This window comes from Pelobates fuscus, chromosome 1 (genome assembly GCF_036172605.1).
Source record: "Pelobates fuscus isolate aPelFus1 chromosome 1, aPelFus1.pri, whole genome shotgun sequence".
Taxonomy (NCBI): Eukaryota; Metazoa; Chordata; class Amphibia; order Anura; family Pelobatidae; genus Pelobates; species Pelobates fuscus.
In genome coordinates, this window is record NC_086317.1 from 397,328,480 (window position 1) to 397,347,244 (window position 18,765).

At 42.2% G+C, this 18,765-nt stretch overlaps 1 protein-coding gene across 1 annotated transcript in view; it reads left to right on the forward strand.

Annotated features, from left to right (window-relative positions):
• The first annotated feature begins 10,082 nt into the window (after positions 1-10,082).
• The window catches only part of LOC134596502 (zinc finger E-box-binding homeobox 1-like), a 77,880-nt gene continuing 69,197 nt past the window's right edge, over positions 10,083-18,765 (forward strand). Inside the window, exon 1 of the mRNA XM_063444773.1 lies at positions 10,083-10,150. Within this exon, the coding sequence (XP_063300843.1) occupies positions 10,093-10,150 (58 nt within the window). The 5' untranslated portion in view covers positions 10,083-10,092. The remainder of the gene's footprint in view (positions 10,151-18,765) is intronic.

The window sequence follows — 18,765 nt, forward strand, 5'->3', positions numbered from 1 at the left end:
CAACATTGAGAACGCTGCTTGCATTCGGAGCTCATTCTTAAAGATACACACAGGACATAAGGTAAAAGCCTTGGATTGGTCCACATCGCAGGCATGACGCGAATCAATCAAATCACACATAACAGTATTTAAACGATTTATTGTGCCCGATCATGGTTTCTGTTCTCAGTACCATTTAGTGTGTTCCTTGTTACATTGTGATATTTTTGGCATTGGCAGGGCTGGATTTAGATGAAAAGAGGCCCTAGGCTATTCCACTTATGAGGCCCTTTCACCTCCCATTTTTAAGTTTGTAAATTACATGAGAGACAATAAAATACATCATTACTGTGATATATATCAATATGTTAAATGAAACATGTTGTGATTGGTACTAACCTTTATAAAAAATGTGGCAAGGATAATAAATTAAAAAAAGTCGAGATGAGTAGAGGGGGGTGATTGTGAGAGGGAGGGGGGTGATGAGGAGAGGGGGTTGATTGTGAGAGGGGGGGGTGATTGTGAGAGGGAGGGGGTGATGAAGAGAGGGGGGGTGATTGTGAGAGGGGGGGTGATTGTAAGAGGGAGGAGGGTGATGAGGAGAGGGGGGTGATTGTGAGAGGGAGGGGGTTGATGAGGAGAGGGGGGGTAATTGTGAGAGGGAGGGTGGTGATGAGCAGAGGGGGGGTGACTAAAAAAATTACCTTAACTCCCTGGTGGTCCAGTGAGGGCTGCCTGGTGGTCTGGTGGGGTTCCTGGTGGTCCGGTGTCCCTCATTTCCGGTCTGCAGCACCATGGATCTCGCGAGACCCAATCAGAGCGTTGCCGTGGTAACCCGCAGCAACGCTCTGATTGGGCAGTGCACGCAAGATCCATGGTCTGCAGCTCTGCACATTGCGGAGCTGCAGACCGCCGGTCTCGGCGATCGCGGCAGAATGGGCATTGCAGTCTACCCCGGGCACCCCCCTAGTAAGTGGCACCCGGGGCGGACCCAATCAGAGCGTTGCCGTGGTAACCCGCGGCAACGCTCTAATTGGGCAGTGCACGCAAGATCCATGGTCTGCAGCTCTGCACATTGCGGAGCTGCAGACCGCCGGTCTCAGCGATAGCAGCAGAAGGGGCATTTCAGTCTGCCCCGGGCACCCCCCTAGTAAGTGGCACCCGGTCTTAGTACGCCACTGGTCATATCATATGCGTAGAATATCTCCTTATTTTCGGTTCAGTGTTTTAGTGTTCACTGTTTTTAGAATAGTGTAATTTTAATTTTACTAACAATTTGAATGTAGGCCCCTCTTGATCTTGAGGCCCTAGGCTGAAGCCTAGTTAGCCTATAGGAAAATCCGGCCCTGGGCATTGGCCATTGGTTTGTTCTTGACTCTGAGTTTCTCTGTAACCCTTCTCTTACCTGTTTACCTGTTCTATTGATATACCATTTACTTGACTCTGGCTAGTTCTCGTTTTCACTGTCTCTCTGTTATGCTGACCTAGACTTGAATTTGACAACATTCCTCTCTATTGTACATTAAACCTGATCACTCTAAGGACCAGTAATATGTCTATTTCAGTCCAGTCTGTTACTGTAATCCTAGAATCTGTGTGTTGGAATTTCTCTTGACACACACTTTGGCGTTGGATGCCAGGTAACTTTATTTGATTGGCCCAATTGAAGTCTGGGTCCTATCCAGGACCTTATTTTGGAGTTGCTTGGCTGCATAGGCTTGTTTTCTGAGGTTGGCAGGTAAGTCTGACCCTACCAAGTTTTTCTTATGAGGCAAATTGTTAAGGGTTGGGGTATGGCTAAGATTGGTGCTCCTGATTGTTGGGAACCCGTGACTCAGCAGCGCGTGTTTTGTTGATGTTCTCCAATCCTGTCCATCCCCATGTTCCCCTTGTTCATTGCACTCTGGGTCAGTTTAAATCTCTGACACACATGTAGGAAATTCAACTATACACTTTAGGACCATGTATGAGTCTTGTAACAAGGTCAACAGGTTGGTGGGCAGGGATGTTGCTGATGTGTGTGCGATTTCTATCATAAGTCATCCTAATATCATGGTTGACAGGGTAAAGCTCTTTTATTCATATGGGGTCCATCTCAGCTACTTGGGTTTGGACATATTTTTGTCTACTGGCTGCTCTATAGTCCCAGATTTAATTTAGGCTATTGTGAGTGGCAGAAAGAGAGTTATTCTTTCCTGTGGCAAGAGTTTGCAGTGAGATGCAGAGATGGAAGATGGAAGTGCTAACATGTGTGTGGTTGAGTTGCTTCCCCCAACAGTAGATGGCCTGCTAGAGTGCCCTTCCAAAGATTCTCGGAAAGGAGATGGGGTTGAAGATCTACCCTGCAAACCATTAAGCTTCTGCTTGAGCAGAAGCAATGGGTGCTCCGCTGCAGGTATGGGTAATCTAAGGCATGTAGTTAGGGCCTCAGTGCCGCCATTTAATAGTTATTTATTGTTAATGTCAGTTACAAATTTCATATGTCTTTTCATTATGAATTACCCAACTGGTGACGACTTTCCTTCTAATCTGTTATCCATGTGTTATTGATTCTTCCAGAGAAGAATTAGCGGGTGGAGTGGGGAGTTTTGATGTGTGGAGGGCTTGGGCTGTTTATTATTATCTACATGTAAGGACAATAGGAGACCTACCCCTTATGATGTGTGAGAAGTAAGAAAAGTCAGAAATTTGTGTGGGGGGCTGGATTTCAAACAAGATTTTTCATACATACAGCTTTTAGCTACGCAATTATCACAGTAAACTATTAATATAAATTGAGTCATACTTTCTTTCCACTAGTAAACATACCGTACTTAGTGATAATGAATTAAGCATCTCACATGCGTGGCACAGAAAGTTAATTTCTCACTGATGGAATATTGTGAACACAAAAATATCAGTTTTGCTGAAGAAAAGAGCACAGAAGTAACTGACGTTTCTTAGAGGATCTCTCAATCAGCAGAACATTATAGTTAATTCCAGGGATTGTTATCGCAACGGTGATATACATTCTAGAGATTATAGATTCAGGCAACAAGCACAGGTACACTCCAGTAGATAAAAGCTGAAGAGCTTTATGGGCTGAAGCACCTGTGTCACCCCCTTAAAAAACTGAGCATATTATAAAAAGATAAAACCCTTATTAAATGCTCATAAATACTGTGTTGGAATTTCTTTGAAATTCCAATAAAAGATATAAGACATACAGGGTTTGTTTACTAAAGTAAGAATTCACAGTGAATTTCAAATTTAAGACCAACGTAGCCAAACCGAAAGCATAACTGAAATTGAGAATGTTTCCAGTTTGGCTATTTTTACCTTGAATTTGAGAGTCACTTTGAATTCTCACTTAGTTAACCCTGTTAGTATTTGAATTGTGTTCCAGGTTTTAATTGTCTTCAGGGTACAGCAATCACAATAGTTAGAGACTTCAGACAAACAAAGCAAAACCAGTTAGACACTACACAATAGCATGGTGCCATAAATTAGATGATGTGGTTTTGGTGTCTAGATTGTCCTTTTAAATTAAGTAATGGCACAATTATACACCACAATAACAGCACAATCAGTCTAATTTACCAAAATGATTCCCCTTCAAACAGCTCACTAGTAATCAAGAATACCAGGCAGAAGAGGCATGGACATATTTATTTATTTATTAAACATTTTACCAGGAAGGACACATTGAGATGTCTCTCGTTTTCAAGTATGTCCTGGGTCCTGGACATATCTAGACATTTGGCACATATAATGTAGGGGGAGACAGTTCACCTCAAAAAAGACACTCTATTTGAATTACCGTGGCATAATGCAAATATTTGCTGTGCAAGCAATATCTAAAGTAAATGCATACAATAAACTCCCTAAAGCCTAGAAAATACATTAGTAACTTACTCCTTCATCCAAGGAGAGATCTCACTGCCATTCTGGAGTCAAGAAGGGTATTTTTCCTAGTTTGTTGCACAATTGGAAGCGCTTCAGACTAGGTTTTTTTGCCTTTTGGATCAACAGCAAAAACAAATGTGAGAAAGGTTGAACTTGATTGACACAAGTCTCTTTTCAGCTTATGTAAGTATGTAACGTCAACAATTGTCTTTCTGTTTTAGTTTGAGCTTTTCTACCATTGCAACAAATTCACAAATGACTTATGTGACTATTTTTAGATTTTGTGCAGCCTCTGTCCGCAGTAACATAGAATGTGACGGCAGATAAGAACCCTTCGGCCCATCTAATCTCCAAATGCACTTGCAGAACTGCTTTCATAACGTTAATTTCATCCAGCGAAACAAATATTCCAACGTGGGTGAACAGAGAATTTTTGTTAACTGATTTTTTATTTTTTTAAAGATTGTAGCCGTATGAGAAAAATAAAGGTTAAAACAAAGAAAGAACCAAAGCCCGTGTTCTCTCCATTAGTCATCTCCACCACCACATTATACACAAACAACAACAAAACAACTTTATATATATCTCACTACGTAAACTTGTGATTCCTTAGATTCCAAGGGCTGATGGCTTCCAGCAACCAAATCTGAAAATTATTTCTCAAAGGATATTGTATGGTTTACATAATAGAAATATTTATTGTGGCAAACACTAGCCTCTGCTAATTGCAGCTTTGACGGCAATGCCAAGTATTCCCCACTCTTTGTGTGTTTTATAACTTTCATACATTATCTATTCTAAAAGTTTAGTGTTTTGTTCTGATTTATATTTTTCACACACAATACCCACACTTTTAGATGTCACATTACGCTCTATTTAATATACCAGCAAACACAGCAGCTACAAAACTGTTTTTATTGGAAATTAATTGTCAGTTTTAATTTTATTATTGATATTCAACACAGTTTATATACATATGCAGAGCAGAAGAGTGTAGAAGCCAAACCAAACTTCGCCCAATATGGCACAGATGGACTAAACCAATAGAAATCCAATTACATACAAATAAATCAAGCAGGGGTTCACACACACTGACCATTTAAATACACCATAGTATTCACACATTCAACACACATATACTCTTACAATCATAGCACTAATGCTGCACACCTCCGTCTATGTCACACATATCCTGAAACTACACAAAAGTACACACACTACACACAAACACACTCTTTATTCATATATACTGATACTAAAAACAAAATTGAGCCCCCTACATTCACACACTTGCAAGCACAGAGGTATAACTCTACATTCATCCACACAACATTTTCAAATATATTCCAGAATTTACACTGTCGTGGTTCCTGTGTGGTCATTGGGGTTGTCCTACCCTCTAGTGGTAATAAACACTACAGTATATACAAGCACTAAGTATGTTCACTAATACTAGCCATATATAAACCTCCCATGTCCCTTAAAACAGGGGTGCCCAAAAGGTAGACCCAAGATGTTTTTGAACTACAACTCCTATGGTGAATTGCATGGCTTTAAAATGCTTTTAGAATGACAGAGCATCATGAGAATTGTAGTTTCAAAACATCCGGGGATATACCTTTTGGGAATCTCAACCTTACACTATGCATGGGTCTGTGTTAGTTGCTGTGTTCCATACAAATAAAGCACTCTGGATTGACTTGGCTTATGATTTGACTATTCTGTTATGGGGTTTCCAGATTGACTTTGACTATGAAGCATTTTTCTCATAATCCCTTGAAGTTCTAACTCCCCTTTGTCTGCATAATGCGCTCAACTTTGTCTGTGTGTAACATACATCACAAACACACGGAAATATTATCAATAATGTATTCACACTGACATTACATATGCAAATAAACCCACATTCACACTGTTAGTATACAGCTCACAGACACTAACACTACACATACACAAGCATTACTTCATTAGGTATGAATATGTGAACATACATGTATTTAAATAAATGCTATATGTAAAATTAACCTAATGCATGTATATTGGTCCTGGTCTAGTGCCTGCTTACATTGCTATCAGTCCGGATTTAATTAGAAGTATATAATTTAAAATGTGTATACTGGGTCCATTAAGGGATTTACATGATCAGCAATACATTTATGGGTCTTTTATGGCATTGAAATCATTCTCAGTTTGAAAGAGACTGAATGTGTGGGGAAAAAACAATGCTTCGATATAACTAAACTGTTAACACAAGACAGGATATATCAATGGATCAATGCAGTTTATACCCAATTCTGATACTACTATATGCAAATTTCTAGGGAAGTTGAGATTTGATAGGCCAGGAAATGCACACACCCCAGCATTGTTGGTCTGTGAAGCGGGACGACAATGGGCAGGGTAAAACGGGTGGGCTAGTGATACAAATCACATTACTAGTGCTGCCTAAAGGGGTGGACAGACCCAGAAAAGGAGCAAGTCGGCTCGATAGATTGGCAGATCCATGAAGCAGGCCTGCTCACGAAGGGATGACCATGTAGAAACTGCTGTTGCAATGCTCTCTGCATGGTCTTAGTGCTCTGCACTTGCATTTCACAGTTTGAGGACTGCTCCCTCGTGTCCCCAAAAGTGAGGCACCAGGGGACAAAGTCGGGATTTAGTCTTGATTTCAGAATTCTGTCTTACTTAAATCTGGACTGCTGAAAGGCCTGGCAATATCTCAGTCTTTAATCACCCAGTCTTAGTGCCATTGGGCCTCAGCAATGGTAACATCAGGCACTATTTTTGCCTTGATTTTCATAACTCTGTTACTCAAGAGCCCGGTTGGGTTATGTATAAAGTGTGCCACTCTCAACTTTAAACAAAACGGTACAAAAATCACCTGCAGATATGCTGAAAAACTAACTCAGCCTATTAAATTAATATAATGTTACAACGTTGTGACTTATCAGCTCATGCTGCAAGTTAATTACCATATTATTATATAATAATCTGGATGGGAAATTTCCTGAGTCCAGATTGAACATGTGGAAGCTAGTGAGAGGAAGATGAAGTAATACATGTAATTATGTATATTTTCTGTACACACTGTTTGATCCATGAGTGACCAAAAGGTAGACCCCCCAAATACTTCAAAACTACAACTCCATAATACTATGCTATTGTAAAGGCTGGTAACGCATCATGGAAGATGTACTCCTACCACATCTAGGGATGTACATTTTGGTCAGCAATGGTGTAATAGGTATTACAACAGAGTATTAAAGTGTTTTGAATGGGTTAAATATGACCCCATTCTACTCAAGACTTTAATACCCATGTGTATGAACTTAATTCCCATAGTTTTTGCACATAATGAAACAAGGTGATCTCTAACATTTATCACATGCCCATTAGTTTCTATGTGGTAACTGGGATATCATAAATATCAATCAGGTTTTTTCTGAATTCAAAATATTGTTTTAGCAATGGTAACAGAAAAGCACAATAGCAATTATTTGATTGTTTCTGCTTGTTGTTCCATGTTTCTCACTGAATATACTGTGGTGGTGGTGTTGGTGGTGGGATATGTTCTGTGTTCGATAGGATTATCACAAGATGAATGCTTAATGGATTCAAATGTTTAGAAAGTCTTCTTGATAGGCCAATATTAATTTTACCTAAACTAGAGCTAGCATTATTCAGCCAAAATTGTGATTCTATCTGGCGTAACATTGCAGCAACACAAACTAGTTAAGGTTTCAATCTGGAGAGCAGTTTCAAAACAGGAAATTATAGAAACTATGACACAATATCGTATTTACTAGAAGGCATTTCATGGGCTTTCAATAAGCAATTTATCGGTTGAAAATGCTATGCCTAGTGAGACCAGCCTCATGGCATTATACAGGTATATTATAAATAAATACATGGGGTCCCCTGGACCCCAATAATGCCAGGTAGGAGCCTAATGAGTGACTCCAATCCCAATCATCAAAACGTTAGAGGCATGGTCAAGGAAATGCTCAATCTCTGGGGGGCTCTTAATTATGGGTCCCTCAGGGTCCAGGAGATGCCCAGTCTTCTGGGCCCTGTGTTAAAATATTATAACCCTCTTAGAGGACCCATATAATTGCCTCTGTCCAATGATACCAGGTGGGGTATGATGAGTGGTCCCTACACCATCCTTCATCCCTTTAGCAGCGCTTGAACTGTAGTTGTAAGGAGCCCAGGATATGACCCATCTCCTGGGCCCCTTTAATTATGGGCATCTGCAGGTTCCAACAGATTATCAGTCTCCTGGGCCATATATTAAAATATAATGGGTCCCCATACAGGGCCAAGCATGTTCAATCTGCTGGTTCCTAATGGGTTAATCCAAAGTTTGTAATAAAAATATCCTTAAGAGTCCATAAATGAAAATTCAAAGCAGAATGGCCTTGATAAAGGCTGTCCCATGTCTTGAATTTTTGTTCAGAGTGCTGTGATTGACTGGCTTGCATGCCAACCAGTCACAGAGCTCTGATGGGCAAGTCATGCCTTTTGCAAGAGTTGCCCAATCTTGTATACACAAGATACTTGTCCATCAGAGTGCTGAGCTCTGATGGGCAAGTCATGCCTTTTGCAAGAGTTGCCCAATCTTGTATACACAAGATACTTGTCCATCAGAGTGCTGAGCTCTGATGGGCAAGTCATGCCTTTTGCAAGAGTTGTCTAATCTTGTATACACAAGATACTTGTCCCTCAGAGTGCTGAGATTGGTTGGCTTCCAAGTGTTTGATTAGCCAGTTGCTCATATGCCTCATTTGTCTGCAGGGCTTCTTAATGAGAAGCCTCTGATTGAACATTGGCTAGCACAGAGAAGAAACTCTGAGCTAAACACAAACTAGAGGGCTTAAAGTAACAGCTGAAAATATGCAAAAAAAATATTAAAGGGATCCTAGAGTGCCAGGAAAACAAAGCCATTTTCCTGGCACAATAGTTTTAAAAGGTGCCCCTCTCCCTCCTACCCCCCCCCCTCTCCTGTGGGGCTGAAGGGGTTAAAACCCCTTCAGCCACTTACCTAAATCCAGCGCCAATGTCCCTCGGTGCTCAGTCAGTCTCCGCCCACGCTCCTCCCCCACCGACGTCAGACCTAAAACACATGCGCGGCAATGGCCGTGCTCGTATTAGCATTTTCCCATAGGAAAGCATTATTCAATGCTTTCCAATGGGGAAAATCTGACGCTGGAGGACCTTATGCAGAGCGTGAGGATGTCCAGCGTCACATAACTGACCAAAGGTCCATTTTGATTCCGGAAGCGCCCCCAGTGGCTGTCTGGTAGACAGCCACTAAGGGCAGACTTAGAGCTGCAATGTAAACATTACAGTTCTCTGGAACTGCAATATTTTACATTGCAGCACTAAGTGCAATTGGGACACAGCACCCAGACCACTTCAATGAGCTTCAATGAGCTATTTAAAATAGTACTGTCATAAATTTGATGACCTTGGGATTAGATCTAGGGGGGTTTGGGGAGCTGGTGTTATCAAAGCCATGGAAGGGTGTAGTTAGAGAGAATGTGTGGGTGCTAGGAACATGTTTTACACAGAATCAATGCCTGAACACCTAAGGTTGGCCCTGTGTCTTAGGCAGTAAAAGTCTGGATAGGGCTATTCACTAAATTTGGAATTGTGGAGAATCGATAAGGAAATTGGTGTTTAGAGGATTAGCTGAGCTGCGTTGTTGAGTTGTTGTTGAGTTGTCATAACAATTTCCTACAAATAATATCACTGTCAGCGACAAAGTGTTTATTCAATAGAAATACGAATAAATTGGCACAGTTTTTTCTGGACTGCTGAATTGATAAAGGCTGACGTGGCAATCCAGTGAAAAGTTAAAATTTAAATTAATTCTTATATCTACATGAGAAAGTGAGTGTTAAAGTATTTTATTTATAATACGGACCATTCATTTCTTCACTAACTATCACAGGAAGTTCTGTACAGTTTTGCGAGGGATGTTTACAATAGCAGTAGTTTAAGGAGTTAATAAGAATTTGGACAGTGCTATATGTGAGAGATTTCAATCACTTGAGAACAGCCCATTCACATGTGTGCGTGTGACATCACTCTTCGAGGGAGTTGTGGGGTACTCCCCAGCATGTGTGTGTGTGTCAGAGACAGAAAGAGAAAGATACAAGTTTATTCACAGCTTGGGTGAGTACAGCTTGAATGTCAGTGTCAGCGACAGACCCAGCAGCCTTCGCTATGTCAGAGGATTTCAAAGAAAAACGCAGAAAACAAGCACAACCACAAAGGAATTACGGTGAGACCCAGCAATGAATGTACCACTTTTGGTAATAACTTGGGACATCAGCTTTCTTCTGCTCTCTCTAACAAAAAAATGTAATCAGCTCTTCAAAAGCAAACCAACCACAAATTAGCATTTAAGAGGTTTTGTTTATTTCATACATTTCCTTTAACCCTTGCTGTGCCAGAGGAAGCTAACCAGATGGATCTTATTAATGCTTATAGAAAATGTATACTGTATTAATCTTATTGCTGTACCACTTATATTACTAATTAAGGCAAAACCGGACCAATTTTGGGGCTTGCGCTAAATGTGAAGCAGTTGTCATAGAAGCTATGGGATGCATTGGCTGGTAGTTCTAGAATCGCTTGCTTTTCACCACTTTGGTATTCACGTGTATTAAATGAGTCACAGCTTTTTCGGTATATATCTTAGCCCTGTAAGACTGAAAAATATTGCTACAATATATACTTTAAATGTGCAACATCTCTGGAGTCCTTTAAGTAGCAGTGCCATTTCCTCGTCATCGCATTCTGCTTCTAGAAGACCTTGTTCCAGCACGGATTATGCAACTAACATAATTAACTAAATGAGTGGGACATTGCTTCTTTGGAATAGGACACTCAAATATCAAATTCATATGCTGACCTAGACCATCACTGGTCCTTAAGGGGTTAATCCGTACAGTGCCAAAGATGCTGCCTAAGGAAAGTCCTGTGTCATACATATGGTAAGAGAAATGCTTATTTTGTACAAAAACGTTTTCATATGTCCATAGAATTTTATGATAATCTAACATACAAAACACATTTAATGATTACAAAGCACTACCCAAATATAAACCTGGTAATTATATAGTGTAGTAATTTCTCTTGAGGACAATCATTTAAGCAAAGAAATCCTATGTATTGAGTTTTGTTTTATGTTTCTATTTTTATTTTATTTTTTTCTAACGGTGTCGTTCTGTAAACAGATATTATTTCGAGGATATAAAGTTGGTGTTGGCTTATAAAGAATGAGTAGAGATTGGAGTGACCCAACTATTAGATACATGACAGGTAGGCTGGTACGGGTAGTTTATTTTTTTTATAACCTGCGTATTATGGCCCATGGTTCTGGCCTATAATCCGGTTTTTGAGACATAAAGAGAAGCATGGCAAAAAAAGCAAAAAGATTTACCAGGAATGTTGTGTATCTAAAGCTGCTGCTTTATATATTTCTCCAATTATAAATTATATTAGTGACAGAAAATATTGACTATGCTAAAGTGAACAAACTATATCAGGCACCCTTGTAAAACAAATGTTACTTTACAGTTTGAATCCATAAAATGTAGTTAAGCATTTTCAGCCTTTATATTATCCAATACAGCATACATTCCAAGCGCCCCTATTTAGGAGAGGCAGTCCCTATTTTGGGCACAAATCCCTCTGTCCCTCTTTTCTGTCCCAACGTCACTCAGTTCTAGGAGCTTCATATTGTTGGTGGGTCTGAGTGTATAACAGAGCTCCACAGCAATAATATTCACAGAAATGTAACTTTAAACTACAATAAAAGTGTTTAGAAATCAGTCTTTGTATGTAAGATACATTGTTCTTGTTCTAAATTACATTTTAGTTGCATAGATTGTTGTTAGTAAGTCACCTAAGATTTCTTGGAACAGCCGCACGCCTGAGCTCAACCCCATTCAAAACCAACATAATTAAAGTACCCCTTTTTTGAAAAGCATGTATCATTGATGAAATCAGCAATACGATGTACTGCAAAATAGTTATCATCTAAACTCAGACTTTGCACCCACATGGCAAACTTTGGGTGCATTTATCATCTTGTATGAAAACAACATGAGTTTAGGCAATCGAGGCAGGTTGAACGCAAAATCAGGGGTTTTCCCCAAACTGTATTAAGTCTTAGATATAGTTTGTGAAGTTCAGTGAGCTATCTACGAGGCAGGAAATTTGAACAAGCCAGGAACAGTGGACACACAGTGTTTTTTAATTAAACATTAATAGTTTGGGATTCTCCAACATCCCCTACTAACCAAGAGTGAGCTAGGACTAGCTTTCCTTACCTCATTTGTGACGAGTGAGGAGAGAATGCGGCACTCTCTCCATTCTCAACAATGTAAGGAGGACAATCCTCCTGATCACTTGTTGACCAGAAGTCAAATAATAGGGTCTAGGAAAACAACAGACAGTATTTCTAGCAAGGAGGGCACATTCCGGATACTGACACCTCCACAGCAATTCTGATTTATTCAGGCTAAAACATTAGGTTACAAGTTATGGAGTATACTGGTATTAAAGGGACACTATAAGCACCCAGACAACTTCAGCTCGTGGAAGTGGTCTGGGTGCCATGTTCCAGGCCCCTTAACCCTGCAATGGCAATTATTGCAGTTTTTAATAAACTGTGATAATTGACTTAGAGGGCTATTTCCATCTTTAATGGCAGTTTACTAGAATTGTGTTTTATAAAGCAATACCAAAATGTACTAATTTGATAAATCTCGACTACTACTATTTTGGCTACACATGTTTAGTGCTACTTGTGGTTAGTAAATAACTTCCCATATTGTAATGGATGGACGGATGATAGACAGATAGTAATATATATATATATATATATATATATATATATATATATATATATATATATATATATATATATATATATATATATATATATAAATGGTATCTACACAATATTTTTGTTTATAATGAAGATATGATAAAACACATATAATATTTTAAGATATATCCACTGTCCAGTACAAAAACTTTGGCCCCGTTGCATCTATTTTTGCATGTCAGTTGTCAACTTAGTTGACTGACAATTTAAATAAAAATTCTATTAGTAGATGGGCATAAATAGACAAAAGTGCATATTATAAATAAATAAAATACTGGTGGATTTAAAAAAATCCAAATATTTATCTATTGGAAAAATCTGTAGACTTATCACTGTCTGTCTCCAAAATCATTGAAGCCAATTTGAGTAGCTGATAAAAAAAAAACTCTGTTAAGAATTTTTCTTAGCATTGTATATCCATAAATACACAACGAAGCACTGGTCCCTCCTCTACATGTATTTTCAGAGAGAATAAGTTCATTATAGAATAAGTCTTTATCCACATTGGCCACTTTAGCTCACATTTAACAGGGGATGATTATAGAAAAATTATTCAACAGGGCTGCATTCATGTTACAGGACACATTTTGGTTACTCTAGATTACGCATGTTTGTTACTTTGCAATATATTTCATTGCAGGACCTCAATTACTAAGATTAGATAAGTGGTGGGTTCATTTAGCAAGCTGTGTGAAATTTTCCATCATGTGGTCAATGTGTAGTCAGCACCTCTACATCATCCTTAAAGATCAACGTGCAACAATCAACCTATCAAGCTGCTCTCCCACACGTTGCAACAGGTTCCCCAAAGTGTATGACTAATCAGAGCTGCTGCACATTTTATTATATGGTAAAACTCTTTTCTAGATCTTCTTTGGGGGCTCCCTCAACTTCAGAAGTTTAAAATCAATTTGCTCAGTCATACAGGGACTTTTTTTTATTACTCGTCAAATAAACTAAAGAAACTGAAACTTTAAAAAATAATCTTCCAAAGTTATTTCAACAAATAAACAGTGCTTTAAAAATTCACAATGGCAATTTCATTTTATATATACATATTATGAGAGGGGGAGGAAGAGAGAGAGAGATAGATAAATAGATATATAATAATTGCATTATGTAATGACATTACATATAAAAATGTAATTCCAGTTTGTTGCCCCCTGCCCTCTGCTTTTTTTTTCTTCCTCACCAGTTCCCACCCACCCAGGTTCCCAGTATATATAAAGCATGCTCCTCCAGCTGTTTGAGATTCTCACTCAATTACCTCTTCATTCCCTTTACATTTTACCAATAGCTGCTTCTACCTATTAATTCTTTTAGCCATCACCTCCAAATTTCCCCTGCTACCTTTTGTCTCAAATCCCCACAGTATCCTTTAGATTGTAAGCTCACGGGCTATCTAGCTAAGCACTTTGTATAAAAGAGGCACTGCAAATTCTACAAATTAAATGGTCTTGTGCATTAGAACAGGAGCAATATATCTTATTTACACAGACTGATGAGTATTGATGCTGTGGAGCTCTGTTATACACTCAGACACACCAACAGTATGAAGCACTTGGAAAATAGGGGTATTAGTGTTGCCAGGAGAGACAGGGAGATTATGAAAGTAGGGACTGACTCTCCTAAATAGGGACACTTGGGAGGTATGGTTTCACAGAATGGCCATCAGTGATATATTGCTTTAATCCAACTGAATACCAGTTTCTAGTAAATTGCATGATGTACCCAGTATCCAGGTAGGTACAAAACATAATATGGCCAGAAACACAATTTAAAGGGACTCTATAGTCACCATATAAAAGCAAGAAAGACAGGTCCCCCAGCCTTCCTTCTTGCTTTTATATGAACTTTCATTAATTAAAAAAAAAAAATCGGTGTTTTTATATTAAAAACTTACCTCCGTTCCAGCGCCGAGCTCCCCGCTAGGCCGCGCCCCCTTTTTCGTCAAAATGACGAAATCGCGGGGCCCAATGGGACGGCTTCGCGCTGGACCAATCGCGTTCTTCATAGAGCGGCATTGAATGCCGCCCTATGAAGAACCTGAGCGCTTTACCGCGCATGTGCGCGGAATGCGCGTTCGCGAGCTGAGCTGTCTGACTGACAGCTCAGCTCGCTTTCTAAAATTATCAATAAGGGGGGGGACCTACTGTCCCCCCCCGGCCCCCACCCCTGAGCGGCGGGTGGGGGCCCTAAAATTATCAATAAGGGGGGGGACCTACTGTCCCCCCCCGGCCCCCACCCCTGAGCGGCGGGTGGGGGCCCTAAAATTATCAATAAGGGGGGGGACCTACTGTCCCCCCCCGGCCCCCACCCCTGAGCGGCGGGTGGGGGCCCTAAAATTATCAATGGGGGGGGGACCTACTGTCCCCCCCCGGCCCCCACCCCTGTGCGGCGGGTGGGGGCCCTAAAATGATCAATGAGGGGGGGGGACCTACTGCCCCCCCCGGCCCCCACCCCTGAGCGGCGGGTGGGGGCCCTAAAATTATCAAAAAGGGGGGGGACCTACTGTCCCCCCCCGGCCCCCACCCCTGTGCGGCGGGTGGGGGCCCTAAAATTATCAATGAGGGGGGGGACCTACTGTCCCCCCCCCGGCCCCCACCCCTGAGCGGCGGGTGGGGGCCCTAAAATTATCAATGAGGGGGGGGACCTACTGTCCCCCCCCCGGCCCCCACCCCTGAGCGGCGGGTGGGGGCCCTACAATTATCAATAAGGGGGGGACCTACTGTCCCCCCCGGCCCCCACCCCTGTGCGGCGGGTGGGGGCCCTAAAATTATCAATGAGGGGGGGGACCTACTGTCCCCCCCCCGGCCCCCACCCCTGAGCGGCGGGTGGGGGCCCTACAATTATCAATAAGGGGGGGACGTACTGTCCCCCCCCGGCCCCCACCCCTGTGCGGCGGGTGGGGGCCCTAAAATTATCAATAAGGGGGGGACCTACTGTCCCCCCCCGGCCCCCACCCCTGTGCGGCGGGTGGGGGCCCTAAAATTATCAATAAGGGGGGGACCTATTGTCCCCCCCCGGCCCCCACCCCTGAGCGGTGGGTGGGGGCCCTAAAATGATCAATAAGGGGGGGACCTACTGTCCCCCCCGGCCCCCACCCCTGAGCGGTGGGTGGGGGCCCTAAATACAAAGGGGGGGGGGGACCCTAGTTAACCCTCCCCCCCCCCCCCCAAAAAAAAATATCTCCCTACCTACCCCCCTCACCCTAAAAATAATGAGGGGGGACCATTAACTAAAAACCTGTAAAAAAGAAAAAATGAGATAAAATCAACTTACCATTCGATGTTTTCTTTCTTCTAAAATCTTCTTTCTTCAGCCCCAAAAAAGGCCAAATAAAAATCCATAATAACCGACGCAATTAAAAAAAACAAAAAAAAACCGAGCGCAAAAAAAAATAATCCATCTTCACCCATGGAGGGCTCCGCGCAGACTGAGCTCCGCAGGGTGGGGAAGGCTTATAAAGCCTTGCCCCGCCCTGCAATTAGGCTAAGAACACTCTGATTGGTGGGTTTGAGCCAATCAGAGTGCTCTTTGTCATTTTACAAGCGTGGGAAAGTTTTTTGGAATTTTCCCACGCTTGTAAAATGACACAGAGCACTGTGATTGGATGGATTTCAAGCCATCCAATCACAGTGCTCTGTGTCATTTTACAAGCGTGGGAAAGTTCTTTGGAATTTTCCCACGCTTGTAAAATGACACAGAGCACTGTGATTGGATGGATTTCAAGCCATCCAATCACAGTGCTCTTTGTCATTTTACAAGCGTGGGAAAGTTCTTTGGAATTTCCCCACGCTTGTAAAATGACACAGAGCACTGTGATTGGATGGGTTTCAAGCCATCCAATCACAGTGCTCTGTGTCATTTTACAAGCGTGGGAAAATTCCAAAGAACTTTCCCACGCTTGTAAAATGACACAGAGCACTGTGATTGGATGGCTTGAAATCCATCCAATCACAGTGCTCTGTGTCATTTTACAAGCGTGGGAAAATTCCAAAGAACTTTCCCACGCTTGTAAAATGACAAAGAGCACTCTGATTGGTTTAAACCCACCAATCAGAGTGTTCTTAGCCTAATTGCAGGGCGGGGCAAGGCTTTATAAGCCTTGCCCACCCTGCGGAGCTCAGTCTGCGCGGAGCCCTCCATGGGTGAAGATGGATTATTTTTTTTGCGCTCGGTTTTTTTTTTTTTTTTTTTTTAATTGCGTCGGTTATTATGGATTTTTATTTGGCCTTTTTTGGGCTGAAGAAAGAAGATTTTAGAAGAAAGAAAACATCGAATGGTAAGTTTTTTTTATCTCTTTTTATTTTTTTACAGGTTTTTAGTTAATGTTCCCCCCCTCATTATTTTTAGGGTGAGGGGGGTAGGTAGGGAGATAACTTTTTTTTGGGGGGGGGGGGGGAGGGTTAACTAGGGTCCCCCCCCCTTTGTATTTAGGGCCCCCACCCACCGCTCAGGGGTGGGGGCCGGGGGGGACAGTAGGTCCCCCCCTTATTGATAATTTTAGGGCCCCCACCCGCCGCACAGGGGTGGGGGCCGGGGGGGGACAGTAGGTCCCCCCCTTATTGATAATTTTAGGGCCCCCACCCGCCGCACAGGGGTGGGGGCCGGGGGGGACAGTAGGCCCCCCCCCTTATCGATAATTTTAGGGCCCCCACCCACCGCTCAGGGGTGGGGGCCGGGGGGGGACAATAGGTCCCCCCCTTATTGATAATTTTAATTTTAGGGCCCCCACCCGCCGCACAGGGGTGGGGGCCGGGGGGGGGGGACAGTAGGTCCCCCTTATTGATAATTTTAGGGCCCCCACCCGCCGCACAGGGGTGGGGGCCGGGGGGGGACAGTAGGTCCCCCCCTTATTGGACCTACTGTCCGGGGGGGGACAGTAGGTCCCCCCCTTATTGATAATTTTAGGGCCCCCACCCGCCGCACAGGGGTGGGGGCCGGGGGGGGGACAGTAGGTCCCCCCCCTTATTGATAATTTTAGGGCCCCCACCCGCCGCACAGCGGTGGGGGCCGGGGGGGGGGGGGAAGGAGAGTAGGTCTCCCCCCCCCCCCCCCCCCCCTTCAACCACTATTGTGGACAGTCAGCTCCCTGTGGGTTCGGGCTTCAGCTGTCAGCTGAAGCTGAAGCTGTCAGCTGAAGCCACGCCCGCAGCAGTGCTGACAGGCTATCAGCACACAAAGCGCGTTCACAGTGCTTTGTGTGCTGATAGCCCGTCTGATGCATTCACCCAGAATGCATCGGACGAGAGGCCTTTTTAGGGCCTCTGAACTCGGAAGTCCCTCTGGTGGCCGTCTGATTGACTGCAACAAGAGGTGTTCCAAGCTTCCAATGTAAACACTGCATTTTCTCAGAAAATACAGTGCTTACAAGAAAAAGGCTCCGGGTAGCTGTAGCACTCACCTGAACAACCTCATTAAGCTGAAGTTGTTCAGGTGACTATAGTGTCCCTTTAATGTGGTTGTCACTTTAACTTATTTTGTAGTTTATTGCAGCTGGGTTGAAAGAGAATACATGTCTCTTATATGAGATTTAAAATGGAAATTTAACTTTTCTTTTCATGACAATTCATTTTTCTAACATTATATATGTGAGACCCTGAAGCAAGAGTGTGCTATCTAAATAGCAAGTATAGAATTGGTCTGATATGGGTATAAATTTGTACTGGCAAACATCTTGCCAGTATAACAGCCAGCTCTATACATATAATAGTCATTTAAAAAAAGCTCTCTTGCATATTATGTACATTTTTAGTCCCAGAAAACAGAATTTCAGAATAATAACTAGACTTGGGCGTTCGTATTCGTACAAATTGATTTTCCGATAAAAATCTGCATTTTTGTCCATTAGTCCAACGAACACACAAATGGGTAGTGAACAAAATTCTTCTGTGCGCCATTTCACTGTCTGTACTTCAAAACGCCAATCCCTTCATCTGAATCCACGAATGGTTCATTCCTTTGGTGCCCTTTTGTTCTTTCTGTTCACTCTCATC